This window comes from Clarias gariepinus, chromosome 4 (genome assembly GCF_024256425.1).
Source record: "Clarias gariepinus isolate MV-2021 ecotype Netherlands chromosome 4, CGAR_prim_01v2, whole genome shotgun sequence".
In the NCBI taxonomy this organism is placed as follows: domain Eukaryota; kingdom Metazoa; phylum Chordata; class Actinopteri; order Siluriformes; family Clariidae; genus Clarias; species Clarias gariepinus.
Window position 1 is genome coordinate 35,489,943 of NC_071103.1, and position 26,569 is coordinate 35,516,511.

The 26,569-nt window shown below is 38.3% G+C and overlaps 1 protein-coding gene across 5 annotated transcripts in view; it reads right to left on the bottom strand.

The window, feature by feature from the left end:
* Positions 1 to 24,100, bottom strand: part of pfkpa (phosphofructokinase, platelet a) — a 44,026-nt gene extending 19,926 nt beyond the window's left edge. For 3 of the 5 annotated variants that reach the window (XM_053495429.1, XM_053495430.1, XM_053495433.1), the window contains exons 1-12: positions 23,874 to 24,100; positions 12,898 to 12,971; positions 11,052 to 11,129; positions 10,414 to 10,603; positions 8,005 to 8,170; positions 7,108 to 7,152; positions 6,802 to 6,910; positions 4,472 to 4,567; positions 2,171 to 2,263; positions 1,355 to 1,480; positions 772 to 836; positions 595 to 664 (exon numbers count right to left, since the gene is read on the bottom strand). In XM_053495429.1, coding sequence (XP_053351404.1) covers positions 595 to 664; positions 772 to 836; positions 1,355 to 1,480; positions 2,171 to 2,263; positions 4,472 to 4,567; positions 6,802 to 6,910; positions 7,108 to 7,152; positions 8,005 to 8,170; positions 10,414 to 10,603; positions 11,052 to 11,129; positions 12,898 to 12,971; positions 23,874 to 23,964 — 1,203 coding nt within the window. In that variant the 5' untranslated portion in view covers positions 23,965 to 24,100. Of the gene's footprint in view, positions 1 to 594; positions 665 to 771; positions 837 to 1,354; positions 1,481 to 2,170; positions 2,264 to 4,471; positions 4,568 to 4,811; positions 4,908 to 6,801; positions 6,911 to 7,107; positions 7,153 to 8,004; positions 8,171 to 10,413; positions 10,604 to 11,051; positions 11,130 to 12,897; positions 12,972 to 23,873 lie in introns of all 5 variants that reach the window. The other 2 variants (XM_053495431.1, XM_053495432.1) reach the window with 1 other exon arrangement.
* Between the last annotated feature and the right edge of the window lie 2,469 nt (positions 24,101 to 26,569).

The window sequence follows — 26,569 nt, forward strand, 5'->3', positions numbered from 1 at the left end:
ATTAGGCACAGCGATTTTAGCCAAATTTTAAGAAGGTCTGACCACAGTAAGATAAACCACATGTTTATATTAATGCACTCTATTTATTTATATTTATTATCTAATAAATATATGACTACTACAATAACACAGCTAACACACAAAGGCCTGTACCGCAGACGCTCATCATAAACTAATTGTTGACTGTTGCAGTTAATTTAAACACAGAGCTAATAATAATATTTAAGCTGACAGGGCGAGGTTGAAGGAAGTGCTTTATCAGGTAATCTATTAACACCTTATGAGGAGTTATTATCACCTAAACAATTCAGAGAGAGAGAGAGCGAGAGAGGGAGAGACTTTGACTAAAACAACATCTCCGACTCTCCTACACTGCCATTTCCCAGACATCAGATCTTATCTCCTCCCCATCCTCCTCTTCAAACCTGTTTGCAGTACAATATGATCCACAAGAACAAACAAAAGGAAAGAAAAACAAACAAAAAAAAAAGACATGTGGATCCCTGCTGCCGGAAAAAAAACTGAAACATGACCATTGTGACTAATAAACACCCAGCCCTTTGTTCATGAGCTATGAATCACAGGAAGGCTCACATGTGGAAGTTCAGATTCTGGTTTGCGGTGAGCCAGGAGCTTGTAGGTCCTTAGATTGTTCTCGAAACTCCTAAACAGAGGGGAAGAACAAAACAAAACAAAATCATTACATTTATTTTTCTGGATTTTAGCTTGTATAGATTGTACTTGTTTTTGTTTATTTGTTTATTACTATACCTGCCACGAAGCCTTACAGCTTCTTCAAACTTCTTCTCATCCATGGCCTTCTGTACCTCCTGGGTCTGTTAAGACAAAGCAGAAGGTTTTAAATTCGAGCAGACGTTCACATTCAGGATCAGTGGTCTACGCATTGCCATTGAAGTACGAGCATGAGTAAAAAATCATCCGCATTTCTCTCTAAACCACAGGTGATCCACACGCTCTGTATAACACATGCGGTTTATGTAGAAGTATATTTAAGACATCTTCAATTCTACAGACGTTCCAGATTAAAATAAAAATCTGGATATACCGAGATCAACACAAATCTATGAGAACACTGCTTCCATTTCCAACGAGCTATTTTTGTGAAGCGGGGTCGTCTGTAGCGACCGCAACGAAAAATAAATTATGGATCAGAGCGGACATAAGGAATAAACTCCGGGTGTCGTCGTCTCCCATCGGCCCTAAATATGTCAGAGAAAGGCACAGCACCTAAAAACCACCTGAAATCTTCACCGGGTGACTGTGTGGACATTTGATAATTTTTTTGGTCCGTACAAAGCGGTAAATGTCACATACACACACACACATTGCGTACCATCTGCACACACTCCATGAGAGGCAGCCTCACAGCCTGGTTTCCACACAGTGAGACGACGCAGGCCGGTGTGTTAGCCGTGGTCTCCAGCAGAGCCAATACGGCCTCTACGCCCATACGACTGGCCTAAACAAAACACACACACACACAATTACATAAACACATAAAATAAACAACAAATAAATAAATAAATACATTTACACTAATATGCAGACACATTGCAATGGCACTATATTATTTGAAGTAGTAAAATGTTGCTGTTCCATTATAATCCTGCAGGTGGTGCACTATAAACTATTCACACGGTAGATAGATCATCACCAAAGATTATTTATACAATATTTATTATTATTATATAAATGTTTAATAAAATTATGATTATTAAACCCATATGCACAGTAAATAAGACTCGCATGAAATGATCCTAGGTTATTGGCAGATCATTTGCTAAAAAAAATATAATAATTACAGAAAATGTTATTAAGATTAAATAAAATTTGACGATACTATCATAAAGAAAAATATAAGAACTAAAAAAAATGTGCCTAAATTTATGGTCTTTAATTTTGCAAAATGTAAATTTATGCTGTGTAAATAACGCTATAAATTATCAGTGCTAAAAGTTATTGGTGATAATCTGCATTAATGTATTACAATTTCAGTAATACCACTCAATCGCCTCACATCAGATTCTCTCCTCCTCATGATGAAGAGGTAAAACACACGTCTGTAAAGTCTCACCACTCCTAATCTTTTAATGTGCTTAGACTAAAAGTGGCAGCGTTAGTAAACGCGGTACGAGGAGTGATCACACACCAGGATTCTGTCGAAGGCTGATGGAGTTCCTCCTCTCTGGACGTGGCCCAGGATGGTCACACGTGTATCGAAGCCCAGACAGCGAACCACCAGCTGTAGAGCAGGATTTAAAAAGAAATAAAATAAAAAATAAATAAATACACAGACTCAAATTTTTCAGTAATAAATTCCTGATGTAAACGATAAATCTGGAAATTACAGAATGTTCTAAAGCAATCAATCTTTTAAATGGGATTAAATCTGAAACCGAGGGAACAGCATGCATTATGTTTTAATGATTCATGTTGGAAAACATTTGAGCACATCGATCAGGACGAGACAGGAAAATGTTGCGAATCAAACACTTTGTGGCATGCATTAGCAGACGATCACTGAAGAGCCGCCATGCATGTGCAAGCCATTACGGGATGAACCGCAAGCGAAGCATGCTTACAATTAACAAGCGCGTGCAGCAAGCACAAGCTCAACTCCTGCAAGACCTGTTTAACTGGAGCGACGGCCCACTACCAACTTATTGTACTCGTGTTCTTGCTGCTTCCTTATTTTTTCCACTGGAGCTACGAGGCCAAAATATCGGACTCTTCACGTTCTTACGTGTTACATGGATTATTTTGTTAGAAATCAAAAATATATTGAATGTCGCACACTTGGTTAAGGTTTTGGGAAGCAGATAAAAAGTCTCTCGCAAATAAAAATAAATAAACAGAACAGAATCTTTAATTGACCTGACTCACTGTATGTTTATCCATGTTTGTTTTTTTTAAACATTCTCCAAATAAACACATTGTATTATGTATAAGGGAGAGAGGTCGGTCTCAGGGAATCAGTTTACATGATACGTACTGTGGGTTTAATAATAATTATGAGAATTTAAAACAGCTTTAATTTCTATGTATAATCCCCTGAAACACTAATGCACTTATCCCGGTATTTCATCAAGGTTGAAAGTTTTCTCAGTAAAGAATGCAGCTACAAAAGCCTTTAAAACTGACTGAAATGATGTACAGTGTCTTTTGTTTCTTCTGTTTAACCATAAAATACTAAATAAATAAATTATTGAATATAATAAATCTGATATCCTGCTTCTGTCCTATATTACAACTGAAACAGTCTGCATGTGCACCTTCTACCATGTGATATTTACACTCTATTATTATGTGAGGGACGATTAGGGACGAGAGGAGAGCGTATGACTTGCTAAAAAGCAGAGTTAGGAGAGTTTCCCACATTCCTGAACTGTTTCCAAATTGTCCAAAATTAAAGTTATTGATGATTTTTTAGTCACGCTATAGGTATGTAACATCATATAACTTAACCTACTATAGGCTACTACTGGCTATGCTATGGTCATGCAATGAAATTATGTATTCTGACTCTGTTGGGAACTCACAACCTGTCTATGAACTTTCGTGATTTACCCGCGGGGTATAAAAAACATCACATGATTGGCTTCAAATTGTTAAGGATCCAGATTTTTCTTAACCTTTTACAATTTCTCATCACTTTCTAGGTTTTCTAGTGATCACCTTATCCTCAAAAAGCCTACTAGTCAGAAATTTAGTGGAACATCTAAATTGAACAAGCTTTGCCTAACCTAAACCCATATTTTAACCTAAATCCTAATTTATATTCCAACCCTAACCCTAATTCAAACCCATAATCTAAACCTTACCCTAACCTCTAACTCCTATTTTTAACCCAAACCCATATTCTAACTCTAATCCACACTTTTAACCCTAATCCCTAACCTATCTGTTAATCTGGATACCCTTGTTTTTTGGAAACCTTCTTGAGAACATCCTTCTTATTAAGACTTAAATCTACATGAAGCAACATTTTAGGTCCTCTATCTCAGTACAGTTAGCAAAAAACTAGCACTTAGCACACATTCCAGAACCAATCCCTAAAAATCCTGTCATTGTCCCTAATTTAGCACACTACGTTCCCTAGGTAGTGCACTACATGTCCGTTTGAATAGACTAGTTAGCCGGCGCTGTACTGGTTGTGTAGCTCTTAGATTATAGAAATTCAACACATTTTGATAGACAGCTACATTTAAAATATTCTCTGACAAGTTTAAAATTTTAGCATTGGGATATTCTATAGTCTGGATATCATACAGGTTCAGGATGAAATATCAGGAATGTGGGAAAGGCCATCCTTAGCTTACTACATCTATCTTACCACACAGCTCCCCAAAGAGGTCACAAAGCCACACAGTGAAGCCACACAGAGAGGTCAGAGACGCCAAAGGCCAGGTCAATGCAGGAGTCGTGCTGCCAACAAGCCTGATGTACTTACATCTTTCACACGATCTGTGGTTATAGGCTTGTTGCTACGATCAATGGCACCCTCGGCTACTATTATGATATTCAGCCTTTTTCTTCCCGCCCGATTCTATGAGGTGACGAGAGACACATTACAGGAAACGAAGAAAACAAAGCGCCAGGGAAGTCCCGAAGCCGGAGACCGTGTGGTGGAAACAGTTCAGCCTTTTCTTTCCTTTTTTCTTTCCTTTTTTTCTTTCCTTTCCTCTTTTGCGCAAGGAACCAAATGTTTGAAGGGATTTTAGACGCTGAAGCTGCTTTCACTCAGGTCTCCATGCATTTGGTCTCCCCTGGCTGCATGATCCAGTACTCACATCCTTCACCACATTAGACGTAATTGCTTTCCCATGTCTGTCAGTGGCTCCCTCTGCCACTATGATAATGTTCAGCCTAGAACCTCTGGATCGAGTCTGGGGTCATGGACAAATTTCATCATAACACGAGTACAAAACATCCGAAAAACAGACAAGTGTCAGTGGAGGTCATTTTCAGATTCATTACCCTGAAATAGAGGTGCATGGTGAGACATAGGAATCACAATTCATTTGTTCAACAATTAATCAGACTTAGGAGTGAATCTGTTTGTAGTGCAGTTTGTACTTCTCGAGCACTCTGCAGCCTGTAACTATTATACTATTATATTCACGAGTCATTATACGAGGGTGAGTCAAAAATGATCCGCACTCTGGTTATAATAAAACTTCTGTCTTATCCCCAGTCACCGCCGTGCAGGTGTAAACATCTTACATCAGTTCATTTGTAACTGCGGTGCAAACAAAAATGAACACGAAACGAAGAGCAGCGTGGAGTAATCTTTGTGGTCTTTGTGGTCTGAGGGTGTAAAAGATGCTCTAAGGAAGGTGAAAGTTTCTTGAAGAGAATCGGTACTAGGGACGAGACACGGATTCATCACTACGAGCCTGAGAGTAAACGGCAGAGTATGGAACAAAAACATCCTCAATCGCAGGCCGAGAAAAATTTTAAAAGTCAACTATCAGCTGGAAAATTTATGAATGCTTACAGTGTTTTCTGCTATTTTCAAAATCAAGTATTGGAACAGTATCAGGAAAAACTGATGCCTAAACGTCGGATTAAACACAAAGCACTGCTTTCTGTTTTAACAGATGAGGATGGGTTCCCTGTTGAGTCTGGTTCCTCTCAAGGTTTCTTCCTATTACCATCTCAGGGAGTTTTACCTTGCCACAGTTGATGTCGCCCTCAGTTTGCTCATCAGGGATAGTCTTATTATTTTGATTCATACACATTCACATTTCATACAAACTTAAATAATTCTATTGGTTGTGTAAAGCTGCTTTGTGACAATGTCAATTGTGAAAAGCGTATACAAATAAAATTTTATTCAATTTTATTTGCAGAAGAAAGAAAGATAATTATAAACTACACACGTTTTAACACATTAAAACAGCTGCATATGGAGTTAACAGCCCTGTTTATTATTATTATTATTATTATTATTCATTTATTTATATTTATTTATGTTTTTATTTTTTCTTGTCATTTATTAAAAGTTAAGTAAATAAATGACTTAAATATAAATGAGTAAATAAAGTAATTAATAAACAATAAAACAAATAAAATTGAATTGAATTGAATATGCGAGGGCGTCGTTATCTCGCATGACTATGCACCTCCACACTTCTGCTTATTGCTGTCGACATTACGAGGTGTTTACACGTCCTCCCTATAGTCCAGATCTCACTCCCCCTGAAAGCAGCCCTACCAAGGATGAAAATTCTCTTCTGATGAAGAACTGAAGACAGCAGTGCAGCTCTGCCTAAAAGATTTTTTAATGATGAAATAAACGCTTATCGACAGATGGACAAAGTGTATTGAAAAAAGGCAAGGAAAATATGTCGAAAAATGAAGCATTTGTCTTTTCTGAAATTACTGAAAATAAATTCTACAGCCAGTGCGGATATTTTTTGACTCACCCTCATAATTTATATAAAAAATGCATATTTACACATTTACTACTTGTTTTTTGCACCTATAACAAATTGCACCTATAAATGAACAGCATATGCAATATAAACCCCTACTTACTCAAACTGCTCGATTAGATCTGTCTATTTATTAGACTGGATCAAAACTAGGATGCAATAAAAGCTAGTCAAGAAACCTTTATCTTCAAGTTGGTTATATTTTACTAATGGTTAAAGTTTACCTTGATATCGCTATGTATCAGAATAGCTTCTCGAGGTCTACTTAGACATTTTTTTACTTACTTTACGATACAAGATTTATTAAATTAAAAGTATTTTTAAAAAATCAAGTCTGGTTTACCGCAGAGAGTTTCTCACACATCAAATCCTCCCAGCCGTCTTCCGGAGGCATCTCGGGAATCAGGACCCAGTCCGCACCGCAGGCCAGAGCGCTCACCAACGCCAGGTAACTGTGCAGAAACAGTCAGACAGAATCTCATACACAGTACAGAAAAGAATTCGATGACGAACCCCAAGTAAGAGTTTGAGTGTTAAAGCAGATCTGGAGAATCTGAACATCTGCATGAAGAGGTGATATTAGCCAGCTGTGGTCTGATAACAAAAAGGGTCTGATTAGACTTGATAAGAGACAGAGGGTTGTTCTTACCCACAGTGTCGTCCCATCACCTCCAGCACAAACGTCCTCTGATGGCTGAAATCACACACAGTAATTCCAGTTGGTTAAAAAAAATAGTGTGGAGCAAATGGTTTTCAATTAAAAAAAAAAACATTAATAAACATTGTTGTAAAATTAACTTAGTTATTTACTTCAGTTTTAATAAGTGACAAAAAATGGTTGTTATAATTATTATTAGTTTTCCCAATCATTTAATAATTAATTTATTTACTCACTTTTAATTAACACATTTTAATAAATGACAAAGGAAAATACTACTACTACTACTAATAATAATAATAATAATAATCAGGGTATTTACCTCCATATGTAGCTGTTTTAACATGATGATTAGTTTTTAGTTTTCTTTAATTTCTTCTTCGCCTTCTTTGTCTTATTATTATTATTATTATTGTCATATGTTTTCCCTATTGTTTTTTTATTTATTTATTTATTCATCCATTTATTCCATCCATAAAAAAATGACAAGAAAAAATATATATTATTATTATTATTATTATTAATATTTATATTCTAAATGCCCATAATAATTATAAGGATGATGATAAAATAATAATAATAATAATAAGAAGAAGAAGACTAAAAGGTAATGAACACAATTTTAAAGTTGCATATGGAGTTAACTGCCCTGATTAATTAGTAAAAAAAAAAAATTCCAATGATTTGCTTTAGATTGAACTTAAATATCTTGAATGTAAACTAACACAAGAAAACTATCAAAATACATAAATCCATGAGGAACTCAAGGTCTATATCTAAACTTTCACAATTAATCCTGATCCTGCCGGTTCCTATGATGAAGACTCATTATTTATGTCTTTGTATACAGTGTTACTGTGTTCGAGGCTGTCATGTCTCAGCTTTAACCTCTGAGCAGTAGTCATGATGGCGTCCACCACTTCGATGATTCTGTGGAGAGCCGAGTCTGTGCCGATCGTCATGTCCGTGCCACAGAAGTCGTTGTCGATGGATCCCACCATTCCCACGATGTGCAGGGCTGAATTTTTCTGCACAGCCTCTTCATCAATTAGACCTGATCGGAAAGATTTTAATATATAATCGAGCTGTTTTCCTTCTTTTCAAAATCATGTGTTTAACAAATAGATCTATCTGTAATCCTTCAGATATATGACGGCTTCCACACAGAGTTAAATGTGGCTGCCACATACTGCAAGCTTTGCAAAGAGACGCAAGCTCAGAATTATAATTTACATTTACGCATTTGGCAGACGCTCTCATCCAGAGCGACTTACATTTTTATCTCATTACACATCTGAGCAGTTAAGGGGTTAAGGGCCTTGCTCAAGGGCCCAACAGGGGTAACCTGGTGGTTGTGGGGTTTGAACCTGGGATCTTCCGAACCGTAGTCCAATGCCTTAACCACTGAGCTACCCCTGGTCTCATTAAGACCTTTATGTAGGTTTGAATCTGCATAATAAAAAAAAAAAAATTACTCTATCGTATGTAAAGTAAACAATTTAATGCACATTTCCTCTTCAACCCTTCTGCCCCTAGACTTCTATTACAACCTGTAACCTATTTGGAATAAACCAGTTTCCTCTTCTTAGTGCAGATCAGCATGTGCTGTTCATACATTACACACACTCATTTAATTTAATTCTATTACATAATCATTCTATTTTTATATCTACAGTATTACTGTTGTAGATCTATTCACTATAAAGATATATAGTGAAGAATAACACACACACACACACACACACCTTTTCATTTTTGTGAGGACTGTGTAAATGTGAGGACATTTAAAACTGATTTGAACACCAATGTATCTTTCTGAGAACATCGATACTCACCTGTCTCTGTGAGGACAATTGATACAGACGCTTCAGGAATAATGTGTCTTTGTTTGTCCCATCATGGCAAAGACATTTGACCTTCATTACAACTTGTGGTTGTGAAGAAATATGACACTGATCTGTCTTACAAGGTCATTTGACAGTGACCTGCCACTGTGAAAATATTCAACATTGAAATTTGACACTAACGCTGATCCATCATTGTGAGGACATTTGACACTACTGCAGGTCAATCATTGTGAGGACATTTGGCACTAAGCCTGACCCGTCATTGAAGACATCGGACACGATCTCGGATCCATCATCCTGAGGACATTTGACACTAACGCCAATCAATCACCATAAGAACATCTGACACTAACGCCAATCATCGTGAGGACATTTGACACTAAGACTTATCCGTCACTGTGAGGACATTTGACATTAACTCTGATCCATCACTGGAAGGACATCAGACACTGACATTTCTTGTGAAAACATTTAACACTAAGATTTGACACTGATCCATTATTATTAGGACATTTGACACTTATCTGTCCTTGTAAGGACATTCAACAGTGACCTACACTGTCATCTCAGGGAGCCCTCATGTCAGTGTTTGCTTCCGGCTCTCCCTTTTAGTTATGCTGTCATAGTTAGTCCTACTGGAGTCGCTGCTTGCACTCTGATCCAGTGATCCATTGATCCAGACCCCCTCTGGCCCCTGGAGCTGTCTGACTCGCCCTGGTGTCCTGCTTCTGGTTGGAGATCTCGTCTCATGGATGTCCCATGTGGTCTTCCTGGGATGCGTGTGGTGCTTGGGGACGGTTCCACTTCTCCACGAAGACGATCCTGTCCTCGGCTGATGCAGAACACTGTTCTCTGGGGACGTCAGTTGCTTGATAGTTCAGGACTAGAGTTTCCTTCAGTCTACCAGAGCCTCAAATAATGACTTGGACGGCATATTAACTTAAACATATCTCCTGTTATACTGAACTTCCAGTCTCACACAGTATGATGCAGATCAATCCCTGATATCCATTTTCACCCAGATGAGGATGGGTTCCCTGTTGAGTCAGGTTCCTCTCAAGGTTTCTCCCTATTAACATCTCAGGGATTTTTTTCTTTGCCCCTGTTGCCGTCGTCCCCAACTTGCTCATCAGGGACAATCTTATCATTTTCACATTTCATATAAACTTTTTTTTTTTTTGATTGTGTGAAGCTGCTTTGTGACAATGTCACTTGTTAAAAGCGCTATACAAATACAATTAAATTGAACTTAACCTAGCATTCTGAGGACATTTGATGCTGACCCATCACTGTAAAGACATCTGTCAATGCCCTGATGTTGTGAAGACATATGGCACTCATCTGGACATTTGACATTGAAAGGAAGGACATTTGGTAATTTTTGGCCCTCACAAATGGTTAAATATGCATGCACACATACACACACACACACATAGAATACACTGCGTACCCTGCTGGACAAGCTCAGCCAGCAAGTCACTCCACTCCTCCCTGAAGAGGTTGGCGCCTGTCAAACTGCCGTCCCCGCCGATGACACACAGGTTAGTGATGCCACGCTGTACCAGGTTATGGGCGGCCTTCAGACGCCCTTCACGTGTCCTGAACTCTTTACACCGCGCGCTTCCGATCACGGTGCCACCCTGATGATTGTGCAAGAAAATATTATGCAATTGAAGTGACATTTTTAAATAAAGAAACATCAAAGGCACAACAAGGGCTACACAGTATCAAAGAGGCAGTCAAAGAGAAGAAAAAGAAAAAAAAGATTAGGTATGAAATCCACAGATCACATGGTATTTCTACAGCTCTGTCGTTTGGTTCAGATAATTAATGATAATTTCACAGAGAGAGGAAGACAGAAGATTAGACTCTGATTAGATTTGTGTTTGAGACATATACTGTATGTACTGTATAATCACCTCTATTAGTACGGTCAAGGGTTCTCCACAGAACCCCAGGAACGCAATCAAAGAAGCCTGAAGGGGACTAGGACATTTTGTGTCTAAGAGTGTATGTAGAGAATAAATATGGTTCCTGGACATGTGCTGCTTGTGTGTGTGTGTGTCTGGATCTTTTCAGAACACTCACCACTTGCAGCATGCTGGACACACACTCCCATGTGGCCTCTTCTATGTTATCACCTCCATCCACCATACCCTGATATCCCTGTAACACACACACACACACACACACACACACACACACACAGACAGACAATGAATCTTTCATGTCCTGTATCCTTTTATGTCCTCTTCACTCATTTAATCATCAATTTGATCACCAATTTGATTTTATTTGGTCACAATTAAATTTGAATGTCATTAAGACCTTTATGAACAACAGACATTTAATAAAGAAATGTGTGTGTGTGCGTGTGTGTGTGTGCGCGTGTGTGTGTGTGTGTGTGTGTGCGTGCGAAGTGAAGGGCATTAATACCGTATCCGCGTGATTGACCCTTTTTGCCGCTTTATAGCACGCACACGCACACACACATATACACACACACACACACACACACACACACACACCCTTCCCTGTGTCAGCACTGACTTTCAGGACAAAATCTATTCTTGGAAACTAAAAATGGCACAGTTTTAGCAGGACAATGCTGCTGAGTAGGGTTTACTTTTAAGGAGCGAAAGTAATGGCGCCAGTAACGTGAAAAAAAAAATCTGCACACGAACAGTATTCTGGGAACTTATATTAAAAAAAAGGTACACATATAATAGGAAGGTTTATCCTTGTATAATATTTGTAAACTTTTTTAAGGACTCCTTTTAGACTGAAAAGAAAACACTGATGGTATTGACAGGGGTGTGTTAAAAAACTCAAAATCCCCATCATATTTAAGGGCTCTAAAGGAGGCGTTATGGTATTTATTATAATGACAAAAAGTATGACATATATTTTCCATCCATCCATCTAGGGATTATGGAGGCCAATGGTCACTGTTGTGGTTATTTCCATATTACGACCATGGTAGGACATCCGGGTCAACGTTTAAGAACGCCAATTAGTCTAATCTGAATGTCTTTGGACTGTTAGAGCAAACCCACCAAGCATGAGAAGAATATGCAAACTCCATGCACACAGACCCGAAGTAGGAATAGAACCCAGACCCTGGAGATATGAGGCGACGGTGCTAACCACTATGCCATCAGGCCACAAACATATTTTGCCACAAGATAAACCTCAACTGTTAGTGCTAAGTTGCACAATCACCGCCACGTGCTGTGACTTGGGTATCCTCAGATCACCTCAAATATTTCTTTCTTTAAGAAACAAAACTCATGTAAGTCAGTTTAGAGCTAGTCCATCAATAAAATTAGTTTTTTTTTACATTAATTTTACTAAAATATTCTTAGTGTTTACTAATAATAGAGTTTAATTAATTAATTTAGTTTTTCCTCATATGACAATACATGCTTGATTTCCAAGACGTCTACAGAACATGTGAATGGACCATGCTCTTTAACAGAGTAGCCGATGTACATCATGTGTCCGTACTTTGTGTTTCTTCAGGGCATTTGGCTTTGGGCTTGTGTGAATAACCTACTGTAGATAACATTCCGACACTTCATTGTCCATGTGTGCGTTTGTTCCTCTCCTGATCAGGAAGTGTGTCAAAGGACAGAGGACAGATCTAGCGTTTCAATCGTCAAATTTTAAACCTCAGTATCTAACAGGCATTGTAATGCTGAAAATCTTGTGTTTTTGATTGTTTAAACATCATGTCTCGTGCAAGGCTGTTTTCAAAAGTATGTGAGAGACATGCACGCGGTTTCCATTTTCTGCAAAAGCTATGGTATTTTTTTTAAAGAATCTCTCCATTTTAGCCCATGTAACGGCTAACGTTACATGTAACGTTTGTAGGTTTAAAAGATTGACTGTTAAAGCATCATGAAGTTTAATCAAACGGTTAAACCTAACTTACCTCATGAATAAAATAGACTTTGGCTCCGACGTAGATTCCCATTCGCACCACAGCCCTTACGGCTGCGTTCATGCCTGCAACACACACAGACAAATACCCACCAAAGGTTAGAAGTGCATATGAAACACACGAGCAACATATCTTTAAAACCCCCAGTGACTAAGGTTCTCTTCACACTAGGTACCATTGCTTAGTACCATGCCCAAGTATGATTGGTCTGCTCCACTACATTGTGCTCTCCGACACAGTAGGTGGCGTTATGCACCTATAGTGGGTACTGTGATCTGCCAATTAACACCCAAATTGTACTGTATATCTTGACACTATGTCTATTATTCATTGGTATTTTGTGGACAATGTCAAGAACGCTTCTGTATTGTGGCACAGTTAGCTTTCACACCCGATTCCAACCGTGTCCATGTGCAGACCAACCATGTGTATAACTTCACACTACTTAAACAAACTAATTTAGGGTCGTGTGGACTCCCTAGTGTGAAAGCACCTAAAGCAACCTCGGGTATTTCATAAAGATCCAATTGGACAGGCCCATTGGAGGCGTCTCGAAGCTCAACAGTTATAAGGAGAAGTCCAGCTATGAGCAATGAGCGTTTAAATGAGGAACAGAAAGTGTACATTCATTTTACTATTTTAGAAACAAATACTAAAGCAAATGTGCTCTTATATTAAAAAAAATAATAATAATAATAAAAAAAAAACTGAAGATTCTGGAAGATTTCTTTTGTCTTTTCTCTCAAGTGTGAAAAAAAGAATGTACACACATTAAAGTGAATATGATTTTTGTTTTTAAATGAGCCTAATTAAGTTTGAATAAAAAAGGCACAATGGTGTAGTGGTTTGGGTTCGATTGCCGCCTTGATTTGCGTGTGTATGGAGTTTAAACGACCTCCGAGTACTCCAGTTTCCTCCCACAGTTATGCAGAATAGGTTCATTGTTGCTCCCAAATTTCCCATAGTGTATGAATAAGCGTGTGTATATGTAAATATTCCTTGCAATTATTCCATTAATCGCACAATTTAATTAAGCCAAAAGATGCTTTATAAATGTTATAGAGCGGAGATTAAAAGGGGGAAAAAATGAAAATCCCAGTAAACAGTAATTAATGGAACAAAGTCAGTATTTGGTGTGACAACGCTTTGAGGATCTTTTAGTCTCAGGCACAATTTGTGCAGTTTTATAATGAAAATAGCTACAAAGTTTTACTGAGCGTCCTGCACGACCACCTCCAGGTCTTCTGAGGACACCTGATTCTTTTTGGCATGCAAAACCCGGCAGCTTCCTTTCTGTTTTATCGTCTAAAAAGTGGTCACTTATATAATACGCTGCTTTCTTTTCTGGAAAACAGTCATTTTAACTTTTGTGGTGAAATACAGATGTTTGAAAATCAGAAATGTGTTTTGTACTGACTTAAGAATAAAGTCAAAAATTATATATATTTTTAAAATATGTAACAAAGTTTGCATCAAAAACGCTGGGTGCCATGACTTTTTAACTTGTCACAACGAATAAAATAAATATGGTTTTTCATGCTGTGCTGAAGCTTTTGGATTGTACTGTGTGTGTTTGTGTGTGTGTGAGAGAGAGAGAGAGAGAGAGAGAGAACTCCCTCGCTCTTTCTCACTGCCATGTTTGGTAAAAACTGAGTGTGTGCTGATTCCTCACACTCCCTCTCTTTAAGGCTTAGAGAGAGACACCGTCTAAATATCCAATGTGGAACTGAGACAGAGTGGAGGAACAGAAATTACCAGGCCATGACACCCTCTACACCTCCTAAGTGTTTTGTTCTAAGCCCTTCTCTTCGGTTAAAACGTTTAATGATTCATGATGTAATGCTGTCACTAAGCAACAAGTTTAAAGACGACCAAACACTAGGGACTGTGAGAAGCAAAACAAGTGCAAGTCAGGAAAAGAGGCTGCTTAGAAACGGAGCAGCACCGGATGCTAAACGTGCGGAGAATTAGATTAAGCATCAGTTTAAGCAAAGCGTCAACTGACTTGTGGTCGAATCCAAGTGTGTTATGTTTTAGATTCCAATTAAACGTGCAGATGTTTTTCATGCCAGTTATAACATCTGATATTTCCTTGAAAGATTCTGAAGAATGTTTACACCACAGCATTGCTGAGTTCTCAAATCTGATTGGTTAAAAGGGGTAATCCTGTCTGCAAGGCAGATCACAGGTTTATAATAATGCTCTTATGTTAATACGGAATTCTTCCTAGCAGATACAGTAAGTGCTTTATATGGTAATGTTTTCTGTGATGAGACAGAGATGAAGCCATACAAGCTTTTAAGCTTTTTATCATTGGGAATATGATGCATTCGGGCTTCTCCGTTCGGGTACAAACTGCTTTTTTTGTCTTATCAACTTGAACAGAAGGAGAGAAACAGAGGCTGGTGATCGGTGATGGTGCGGCTGTTTATAGCTGATATAACGTAAGAGATAACGAAAAATAACTTCTCAACATTTCATGTAACTAATAACAAGTGTGATTCTTAGTTAATTACGTGTAATCAATACCAAGTGTTATAGTAGGAACAGAACAGTTGAGGGTGTGCTGTAAAAGGAAAATAATCAACTTCCAGTACCATCACAGCCCTGCGTTAATTATTCATTTCCATGAACTCATCCCTTCACTATGCCTCTGGGTTGCTTTCACACTATACTATGTGGACTCGGGCCCGGACCGGAGCACACTTGACCCTCAAGTTTGATATGTTTGCATTTCAAGTGGACTCGAGCATGGTATTGCATACTCAAGCAACCAATATGAAAGCCAAGCGTACCTAAAGATAGAACAGGACCGATGTGTTTGTCCCCTTCAAAATCTGTATGATCGCGCAACATGTTCCAATCTCAAACTTTCAACCTCACAGCTGTAGCTGATAAAGCAGGGTGGCGTGCGGGAAGATCGCTCTTCACGTTGTTTTATGAAATTTCAGTAGGTTAACTTCCTTGTACTCTTCAAACACCGCCAAGACGCATACTGACAATGTATAAGCGAGTGTGAATACGCAAGTGTACTCTTGTCTGGAACTATATTACCAATGTGAAAGCTGGCCAGCCTGAGAGTGGCAAGCAATCGTACCCAGGCTCTGTATGAATCGATTGTGCCTAGTGTAAAAGCAGCCTTTCCTTATGTGTATCCTTTTCCCTGGGGTCATTTTTCCATGTTTTCCATCACACTCGTGCTCCCTCTGCGGCACACGTGAGTCGCTGCAAACCCGCTGGTGTCCTTCACCCACGTCATCATCCTCTGCCTCATCAAACCTCCAGAGGGAGGGTTTTTAATTAATACGTGTCACCTGATCCCAAGGGAGGGCTCTAGGTCTTATTCAGTTGTGCTGACAAGGTGAACAATGTCTGCAGTGATGATGTGGGTAATAACCTAGTGGAGTGCGGGCATGACTGATGAGTTGAAGATTGAAGCAGGGCTTTTCTATAAATGTCATGAATCAAACTAAACAAACTAAGTTGTGAAGATTAATACTCCTTTCCTTTTAACTTAATCTATCCAGGCTCTGCAGAACAGGGTGTTGTTTGTTTTCTACGCCATTCCATGGTTTTGTGTAAATTCTTCCAGGACACAGTGGTTTCTGAGATACTCAGATAATCAGGCACCACTACTGAGATAAATCTTAAGTCTGATATGTTTTTGCACACCGCTTTCTAATATCTGATTGGCTGAGTCGAAAGCTGTGTGAATAAAACGACCTTGGGTCGAAAAGCGAGCCATTCTCTTCTGTCTGACACTGAATAATGAGGTCATATATACCGTAAGTAATATTTGCACTATCGTCAGTGGTGCTGGGTGACGTGACCTTAAATCAATATCACGATGAATTAAACATTTTGCCTCGATAGGATTAATTAACTATTTCTTTTTGTGTGTTTTTGCCCTAATAATTCAGTGACATGATTGGTAGAGTAAATACAGTGGAATATTAAAGATGGGATATTTTTACTCTTCTCTGTGTTGCTTCCATGTCACAGATGGGACGGGGGGGTTAAAGTTAAGACTTTAGTTGTCACATATACATTACTAGACAGTGAAATTATTTCTAGAATATTCCAGGGGAGGGCTCCAGGAAGGGTTAAAGGACAAAAAAAGGAGTACATAGGGTCAAGGACCCACCAATGGAGCAGATAGGGTCAAGGACCCACCAGTGGAGCAGATAGGGTCAAGGACCCAACAAAAGGAACCTGGTGGAAATGGAGCTTGAACTGCCAATCTTCTGATCCGTAACCCAGTGCCTTAACCCTCTGAGCTACTTATAAGCCCCCCCCCCCCCCACCCCAATCTTAGGGTTATAAGGGGACAGTAAATAAAAATACAGTGGGGAAAGTACAGAATTTAAAATATAACAATAAAATTGAAAAATATATATTAACAGAACAAAACATTTGATTATTGAGGTTTTCATTGTTGGTTTTCAATTAATTTATTCAATTACCATCACGCTCTAATTCTCAGCTACTACATTATAAAGTCAACACAAAGACATAACGTCTTTGACGCTTAAACTGCAGCTTTGTTATGGCTTTATTTAAGATTCTGGATATTTCAGTATGTATTACCTTTTTTCACCAAAACCTTGCATTTCCGTTTCATTTCTATTTTATTTTTTTTGTATATAGCTAAATGTTATATGTTACATTATTGTTGTTATATATTATATATTATTGTTATATATATTGTATTGTTATATATATAATATATGTCTATATTTACTATATTTGCATAATTTTATATTATTATATATTATACATATTATTATATTCTTTTTTCTTATTTTATAATCTTTACTTGAATATTTTATTTTTTATACTCTTTTTTATTATTTTATATTATTTATTTGAATGTTATATTTTCTTTTTTTTATTATTTTTAGGTCATGCCACATCGTACAAGGATTTCATTTCATATCATACTGTGTATGACTGTGTACATGACAAATAAAAATTTAATTTAATCTGATTTAAGCTAAAAGCTGAGCTAAGCACCGTGTAAGAAACCTGTCATTCCCTGTTACTTGATTATACAGTATGTTATCTCATGTTTCCTGATTAGCAACATGCCACAAATGGCAATAAATTCCAGCTAACAGGAAGCTGACAGATGTCGTGTAGCTCTGCGCTGACACTGCCGGTCAGCAACTCACTCACCTGTTTACTTCCATCTGTTTGTCCTACGTGGATTTTTTATGGCTTCATTATCAGTATACTTTCAAGCTGGAGTGAGTTTTTGTGCATCACCTTATTTACTTATCATGACGCAGAACATGGATATAACACGACTGACACGGTCAGTGTGCCCGAGCGCACAAACAATCACAAGATAAAATATATGTTGGGATTTTTATAATAAAGGTGAACCAAATTACTGACATTTCCAAACCCTTGATGCGACTGGTTCAAACTGGATGAATTATATAGGAACACAGGTCTGTATGTGTGTGTTTGAGTGTGTGTGGTTTGAAAGCTTGTCCAAAATGTGTGGGTTATTTTGTCTTTATTCTATTTTAGGGCTCGTTTAGAAGGAGCGCAGAGTCCTCTAAATATGTCCATGTCTCTGCTGTAACATTCTAGATGATTTAGTCAGATATAAAGTGTCACATTTAACACTCCTCAGACTCGTGCTTTCACTTCGGGAACATTTTCCTTAACTGGTGCTCACTGTAATACGTTCGATACATGACAAAGTGGCCGCCTTCGCAGAACCCAGTGACCTTAAGCTCCTTTCATCTCCTGACCAATCAGGTCGCAGCTTGAAGGACGACGTGAAGGACAGTGCCTGGAGCTTTAAGATCTATTGAGAGATATTTTTATGTTAATGTTTTAACCTTGGAACGTAACTACAGATTGGGGCATGCTGTCTTATTTCGGAAGTACACTCAACAGCTGTGCACAAACACCTATATCACAAATGGCGACCTCACGAAGGCATGCTTTGCCCTGGTTGGAGTGGAGGAACCCGTGTGTGCTGTACAGTGTCCTGACCTCAACCCCACCGGACACATTTAGGACAAACTGAGACAGCAACTGTGTCCCAGGCTTTCTCACTTGTCATCAACGCCTGACCTCACGCACGCGCTGAAGCCTTTCCAGGACGGTTGTTATGACTACAAAAGGAGGAACTAAATCTGGAACGGGACACCAAAAAAGCGCACGTGTGATGGATAGGCGTCCAGAAACTTTTGGCCATATAGTGGGGAGAGTAAGAGTGTTCCAAACAAACAAAATTGTTTATTTCATAAGAAATATAACCTACCAGGAGCCCTAACAGTGGATTAACGTTGTAATTCGGTTGTAACAACGTTGCGATGATGTCGGGACCACATGGTTTTTTAAAGTTAGAACGACTTTAATAAAACGACTTGGAGATTTAAACACATTGTTGCAACTACAAACTCAAGAGAATGAAATTTAAACCTTGGAAAACAGCTTCCCACACACATAGTGTGTATCTCATTTAGCGCATCTTTTACAGTATCGTAATGTTTCTCTCAGAAATATTGACTCGAGGTGCATCTTACCTTCCAAATTACTCTACTGTGAATCCCCAGTCCAAATAAGTCCTGCCCAGGCCATCATTTTAGTATAGACTAGAAATTAATGGGGAAAAATGAATGATTTAGTTACATATCGTGATTGTTTTGTGTGGCGATTTATGTTTTGCCACACTGACTCCAAAACTGATTTTTTTTTATTGATGCTTAATTTGCATTTGCATTTTAAAATGCTGCTGTTCCTCTTTAACACTACAAGCAGTTTATATACGGTATATATATATATATATATATATATATATATATAGCCATATATCTCATATAGTAATATTTATAAAACTATAATAATATTTATAAAATCGCAATACAAATCAAATTGGCACCTAGGGATCGTGATAATATCGTATCATGCCGTCCCTGGTGATTCCTATTCCTAGTATGCGTTCAGCCTTTATTTGTCACATATACATTACTGCACAGTGAAATTATTCTTCACATATCCCAACTTCTTGTCAATTATACGGCGACTTTATCCGGCACCCCTGAATCACACAGGGTTAAGGACCATGCTCAAGGGCCCAACACCGGAAACCTGGCGGAGCTGGGGCTTGAACCACTGACTTTCCAATTGGTAACTCAGAGGGAAAAGGTTTTTCACATGTATAACTTTGACTTGGATATACTGTATCACACCTGAAGTGATTTCTATGGGCATTTTTATAGTTAATTTAAAATAAAGACTGACATGTGATGTACTCTGGGTATAACTACCTCTCTGCCAAACAGTCTGAATGGGGCTTTTGCTAAATTGACCATCTGGAAATCACAGATTGATGTGGCATGTAAAAAGCTGATGAGTATAGTACATATGATACAAAATTTATATTTCCTTCCAACTCACCAGATACTACAACTGCTCTGATAACAAGTAGCAATGACATCTATATGTGGTTAAAACCTTAAACATTCACATGAGTCTTATGATTCTTTACTCATTTTAATCCTGGGACACATGAAGATAATTTAAGGTCATTTAAAAAAGTTTTAGTCTGACCTGTCTAAAATGATCATGTGGTGTGTATGAAAGCCACAGGATCCCCTCAGGTGTAGCTACCGTTATATAAAATCATAAACAATAAGCATGTTTAATATTTACGACTCAACATGCTTTATGTCTTATGTGAAAACACCATCCTGTCCGCACGTCTGCACTGACGTTGTGTAGGTTTTTATTCTGGAGTCAGGTTTGCTCTTGAGACATTTAGTAAAAAGATTGATGGGACTCTGTGTGGCGTTTTCTAGTTCAAGGAAAATCTTGCAGTCTGTAAGTCAGTAGTCATGACTAATGGATGATCAGGGAGCAAAAAAAAAATCTGTGAAACCTGTTATTACTAGTAAAGCCTGACACAGTTTCACACAACAGCTTTTCATAAATGTTGTAGCGTGGCCCAGAATGATTCAAACTTCCAACTACGTTTTTCTAATTTCATATTTATAATATAGTGTAACTGCAACATGTGTGTAATTTATTTATTTATTTTATTAAATAATCAGGTTTCCACATATATTAAGTCAAGCCGGACTTGTGATGAAATTTCTGGTGAGTGAAGGCAGAAAAACTGACTGACATTTAGAGAAGACTTAAAGCACAGTACGGTGATGAGCCTCTTAGTCGCAGTAAAACATTTGAATGTTGTAAACGTGTTAAAGAAAGCTGTACATCTGTGAATGACGATCCCGGCCAATCCCGATGCTCGGGGTCCCACTGCAGTTTTTCGTATCAATATTCAGAGAATTAAATGCCTGATCTTTAAAAAAATCAATACATAGCTTGTCAGATAGCTTGTCGCCCAAGAGACACATCTGTCTGTTGGGAGTTACTGTCACATCCCCCGTACAGCCCTGACCTCACTCCAAGCAATTTCCACACATTTGGGCTGTTAAAGGAGTTCCTGAGAGGCCAGGGTTTCAGAAGTAAAGCATGCAGTCCGATCATGGCTCCAGCGTAGTGGAAACTTTCTACCTTGACAGTATCCAGGCACTAGTGAAGCCCTGGGATAAGTGCATTAGTGTAGCAGGGGATTATATAGAGAAAGTCCCAGTTTGACTTGACTTTTTCAGCTATTTTTAACATGGCATACAGACGTTTTGCAAGATTTACAAGTGATTTGGAATTTTTTTTTCAATGTATTCATTTACTTACTTTACTAAATATTAATAATAAATTTAACATCTAAAATTGACTGGACATCCATGCATACTTACACTACATATTTATATTTTCCTTTCTGGATCATTGCATGAGACACTTTAATAAGACACTTTTTATGCATATTTGCACGCCCCCAGTCATTTTTACTTCATTCTTTTCTTTATTTACACTAAATTTCTTAGAGTTCTTAGAATATTTTTTTTTATCCTAGTTAAATTTATTTTCTATTGCCTTTCTTTTTATTCATATTTCTTTCTTATCTATAAGCTTTTATTTTTTAAGGTCACGGGGGGTCGTATAAGCATTTCACTTCATATCGTACTGTGTATGACTGTGTACGTGACAAATAAAATTTGAATTTTACTAACCATGAAAGTAAAACACATCCAGCATTAGAACCTAATAATACAGTCTAGAACGATACACTAGTATGCAACCTGAGACATGAGACACGATGCTGACTTGATTATCTGAGGTACATGACCGAGGTCCATGTGTATTTTGGAGCTGGGCTCATTCAGTGGATCTGAATAACGATGGACAATGATTAAAATATCATGTATTCATTTAACCATGGCTTGTCTTAACCTGACTCCCAGTGATGCCATTTTCTGTGTTGTTAATATTAATTATTTACAATTATTGAAACAAAAAAGAGATCATGAGTTACTCCCATGCCACCAAAAGCACATCAAGAAACACCACGTGTGGTTGTGACTGCTATTTTAGGAATCTCTCATCTATAGGTACAAGCATCTGAGCACGTTTTTATGTAAAAGTAGTATAAACCTGCACTGTAGGGCTGAGCAGCCTTTTTTTTTTTGCTTTTATTCGATCGTTTATTCATTTATTCGTTCATTCATTCAAGCCCTGCTCCTGTATCGTTGGCGGATGTCTAGACACAGCAAGATCAAAAGGTCTTAACATTATTTCTGTTTGAAGCATCTTATACTGAACATCTGAAACTGGTGGGAGGAAGAAGAAGCAGAATGTCAAATAAAATGAAAAGAATAAAAAAATTATAATAATAAAGAAAAAATATATAATAAGAACATTAGGAGAAGAGGTCATTTAGGTTGAACTGATGCTGTGTGACGCCTGAAAGGAAATGACTGTATGTGAGTGAGTGAGTGTGTGTGCGCGCGCACGCCCGGGTTTCCCACCGCAGGGTTACGTGCCTTCACTCTCGTGCTTCTAATAGAGATGCAGTACGCATGACTGTGCTCTTCCGCCGGGTGGGATGCCAGATTGGTATATTTTAGGCGCACACTTCGGCTATTTTCAGTACACCGGCAAACCTGGTCTTTTCTCTCTCTCTCTCTCCTTGTCTTTCTCTCTTTCTCTCACACACTGTCTCTCTCTCTCTCTCTCTCTCTTGGTCTGCCCCTCTTTCTGTCTTTCAATCAAGATTCAAGATTCTCTCTGACTTCATCACACTTCTTGCCCTATTTCTCTCTCTCTCTATCTTTCTGTTTCTCTCTGTCTGTCTCCCTCTATTTCTCTCTCTCTCTCTCTATGTTTAAAGACAGTACATTATGTTTATACACCGCTCGGTGCAGAATTTAACACCATGTCCAACATGGCAACCCAACCTTCGACAGGTAACTGCCGCGTATCACGTAGCCCTATCCGTGACGTCATTTCCGATGCTATTTAAAACCTTAGCATCCAATAAAATATTTAGATGTTACAACGGGTTAGGAAGGGCTGCGCGCTGAGATTAAAAAAAATGGACGACTTCCTGGTTTAAAGGAAAACGAACAGGAAACCGGATAAAAGAGATAAAAAGCGCCTTCTAGCGCGTAAGTAACGTTATTTTAATAATAACCGGCATCTATATGGATCGCCATGGCGACCGCGCACTCTCTGCAGCTATGCGGGATTTTTTTTTTTTTTTTGCGACGCAACCTGCGACCCCGCAATGCCGTGCTGGGGATTTTTAAATCACCCGAGGCATCTCAGAAATTGAACAACCATGCATTTCATTAAAACTGTTTAAACCCGTGTTTAAGTGTTAATTTATATTAAACCGTACATCAGTTGTTATGACCCAGCCAGAGCTGTAGAGTATGGTGTTTAATTTGTCCTTTACAATGTCATTCTCCAACACTGGCTTAGTCCCAAACCACCCCCTAGTCCCCTAGCTAGGCTGTACAAACTCCGCTATCTCGCATACTTCAAAGTGCACACACATAGTGGTCAAGCGGTTTTTGGGGCTGCACCCCGACACACGGTACCTTGAGCATCTCCTCCGCTCGTCAGTACGGCGATGGCTTTCCCAGCCCCCGACAGATTCTCAAAAAACTTCTTGGTGTCCGGCTTCGACATTGTCGCTTCTCAGAGACAGCGAAAGCACAAATGTATTCATACAAAAATAAACCAAACGGATTAAAATTGTGCCGGCTCAGGGACTCACTCAGCCCCCTTTTCCTGTCTCTCTCGCTTTCTCGCTCTCTACGCACGTCCTCTAACCGAGCTACGCCTCATTAGCATAACAAAACTCCATCCAATGGCGTGTCACGTCAAAAATGACGCTTATTCTTCTCCACCAATCAGATTTGTCATGAGTGGGATGCTTCCGCATAGAATAACATGCGGTAGGCGGAACTGAAATGTCTAGATTGAAAGGTGGATGGAGTGGCATCTCGCTGAGCTTTAAAGCATAGTTAAAACTCAGGGCATTTTAGCCATCATTTGGTCTACTGTTTTTTTTTTGTTAAATAAACATATGTAGGGCTCAAGATTGTGCAATATAGAGTGACATATCCTTTCCTTTATAACAATATGATGAACTGAATTTTAGTTATTTTTGGCCAACTACGCAAACATGACTGAGCAAAAAAATTTGTAAAAAAAAAATGGCTTACATAGGCAAATAAATAGCAAATAAATAGCACAGAAACACATAATCATGTTGTTTTCATGACCAAATAATAATAATAACTAAATGTTTGCGATGTCATTCCCATATTTTGGTAGCGGTAAAAAATTTTTTTTTCAGTTTTAAAAGTAATGATAACTTTTGTTCTACCTGACATACCTGAAAACCTAAATACACAGTTTTGAAGTCACAGTTAAAGCCTCTCCGTTAACGCACACCGGCAAGTCCTCTATATATATCCATATATATCCATATATATATATATATATATAAATATAATGTTTTAATCGTCATTAACCTATGTTGAGATGCCGGCATTGATCTGTGCCTCTAGGGTAAAAAGTTTTAAGGTTATTTCCTTCCACAGGTCAAAGACAGACATTCTCAAACTGCCTGTAGTGTGTGTGTCCTGTGATGGTTTGGCACCCCATCCAGGGTGTACATACCCCGCCTCGTGCCCTGACTCTCCTGGGATAGGATTTCAGGGCTCCCTCTATTCAGCGGCATAGACGATACATTAAAATGGTACGTTAAAATACATATTAGTGGTTTTTCCAATGCCATGCGTAAGGCCCAGTTCCGTTCCCACCCAGTGCTTAAACCCCAGCCACCGGATGCAGTGCCAGTTCCAAGCCCGTATAAAATATGAGGGCTACATCAGAAAGGGGATCTGGCGTAAATCCTGTGCCAAGCTGTATGTGTATCAGATGGTCTACTGTGGCCGTACATTTCCTAGCACGACCCTTTGTCGGGGATAGTCAAAAGACTAACAACCAATAACACATTGGAAAATGTTGCAGAAAGAAGTTACAGTATATAGAAAACCTATGTATAGATATAGATAGGTTTTCACTTTAGAACATAGATTATGTAATTGAGCAACATTCTTTAAGGTTAATTGTAAAAGACCTTTAAAGGTATCCAGAGAAGGGAGTGCTTCTAATATAATGATAATTTGCAGCTCATTCATGTCCAGGGTGTATACACAAAAGATTAACTAGATCTTAATGCACTCTGGGAATGTTTGAAAGAATTCAGGTAGTAGGTTTAGTTGATTTAATTGCTACATAAAAAGATTGTTTATATAAGAAGATAATTAAAATTTGTCTTTGTAGTAAATACTGTAGCAATTAATCTTATCCAGGCTAAGGGGCAGGATATAGGTTTACAATCTAGGTTCAACTGAGCTTTATGAACTTGTGAAACTGAAATAGGAGTGGAAGTAAACAGTTGAGCAGGGCAACATGGAGCAGGTATTACTTGAATAAAAAAAATGACCCAGGGATAATGAAGTGACTATTTAGAGTATCTACATTTAGACTAATATGGCCTTAACTGGTGTTAAAGGGTTTAAATCAAAGGAAGGTTGGAGACAAAACATTTCCTAGTACTAAAGTTGTCTTAAAGATGATTTAAAGACCTCCTAATTAGTCTTCAGTTTTAAAGACCTTTTACAGACATCTTGAGGGCTAGTGTATAAAAATTAAACAATTTCCAAATCTGTGGCTTTTGCACTAACAAAACAGCTCAGTGGTGATGCAGTCAGATCTCAGGATGTCTATAGAGGATATTTTAACTCAAGACTTCATAAAAGGTCTTTACATGACTTTAATTTAATGACTTTAACATAATATAATGAAAATCAGGACTAAAGACAAGTGGGGGTGTTAAAATTTTAGGCCTTTAAAGGGTCCAAAAGACATCCCCAACAGGTCTCTAGTCCTGAATACGTCCTGCAGTCCTCCTTTACAACTCTTTGTCCCATGTCTTCTTAATAAATGTTGACTTAAATAATCATCAATGATGTCTTTTATCCTTTAGTTAAGAATTCATCAACAATTTGTGTACATAATTCTCTAATACAGGTAATAATGTATACATTGATCATCTATTACATTAAAAACACTGACAGATGGCGTGAATAACGTTGATTATCATTTAAAAGTAGCACCAGTCAGTTCTTGAAGGTGGTGGCTTGTACCCAGAAAAAATAGACAAGCGTGAGTGACTTTGACAGCGGTCAAACTGTGCTGTCCAGATGAACGGGTGAGA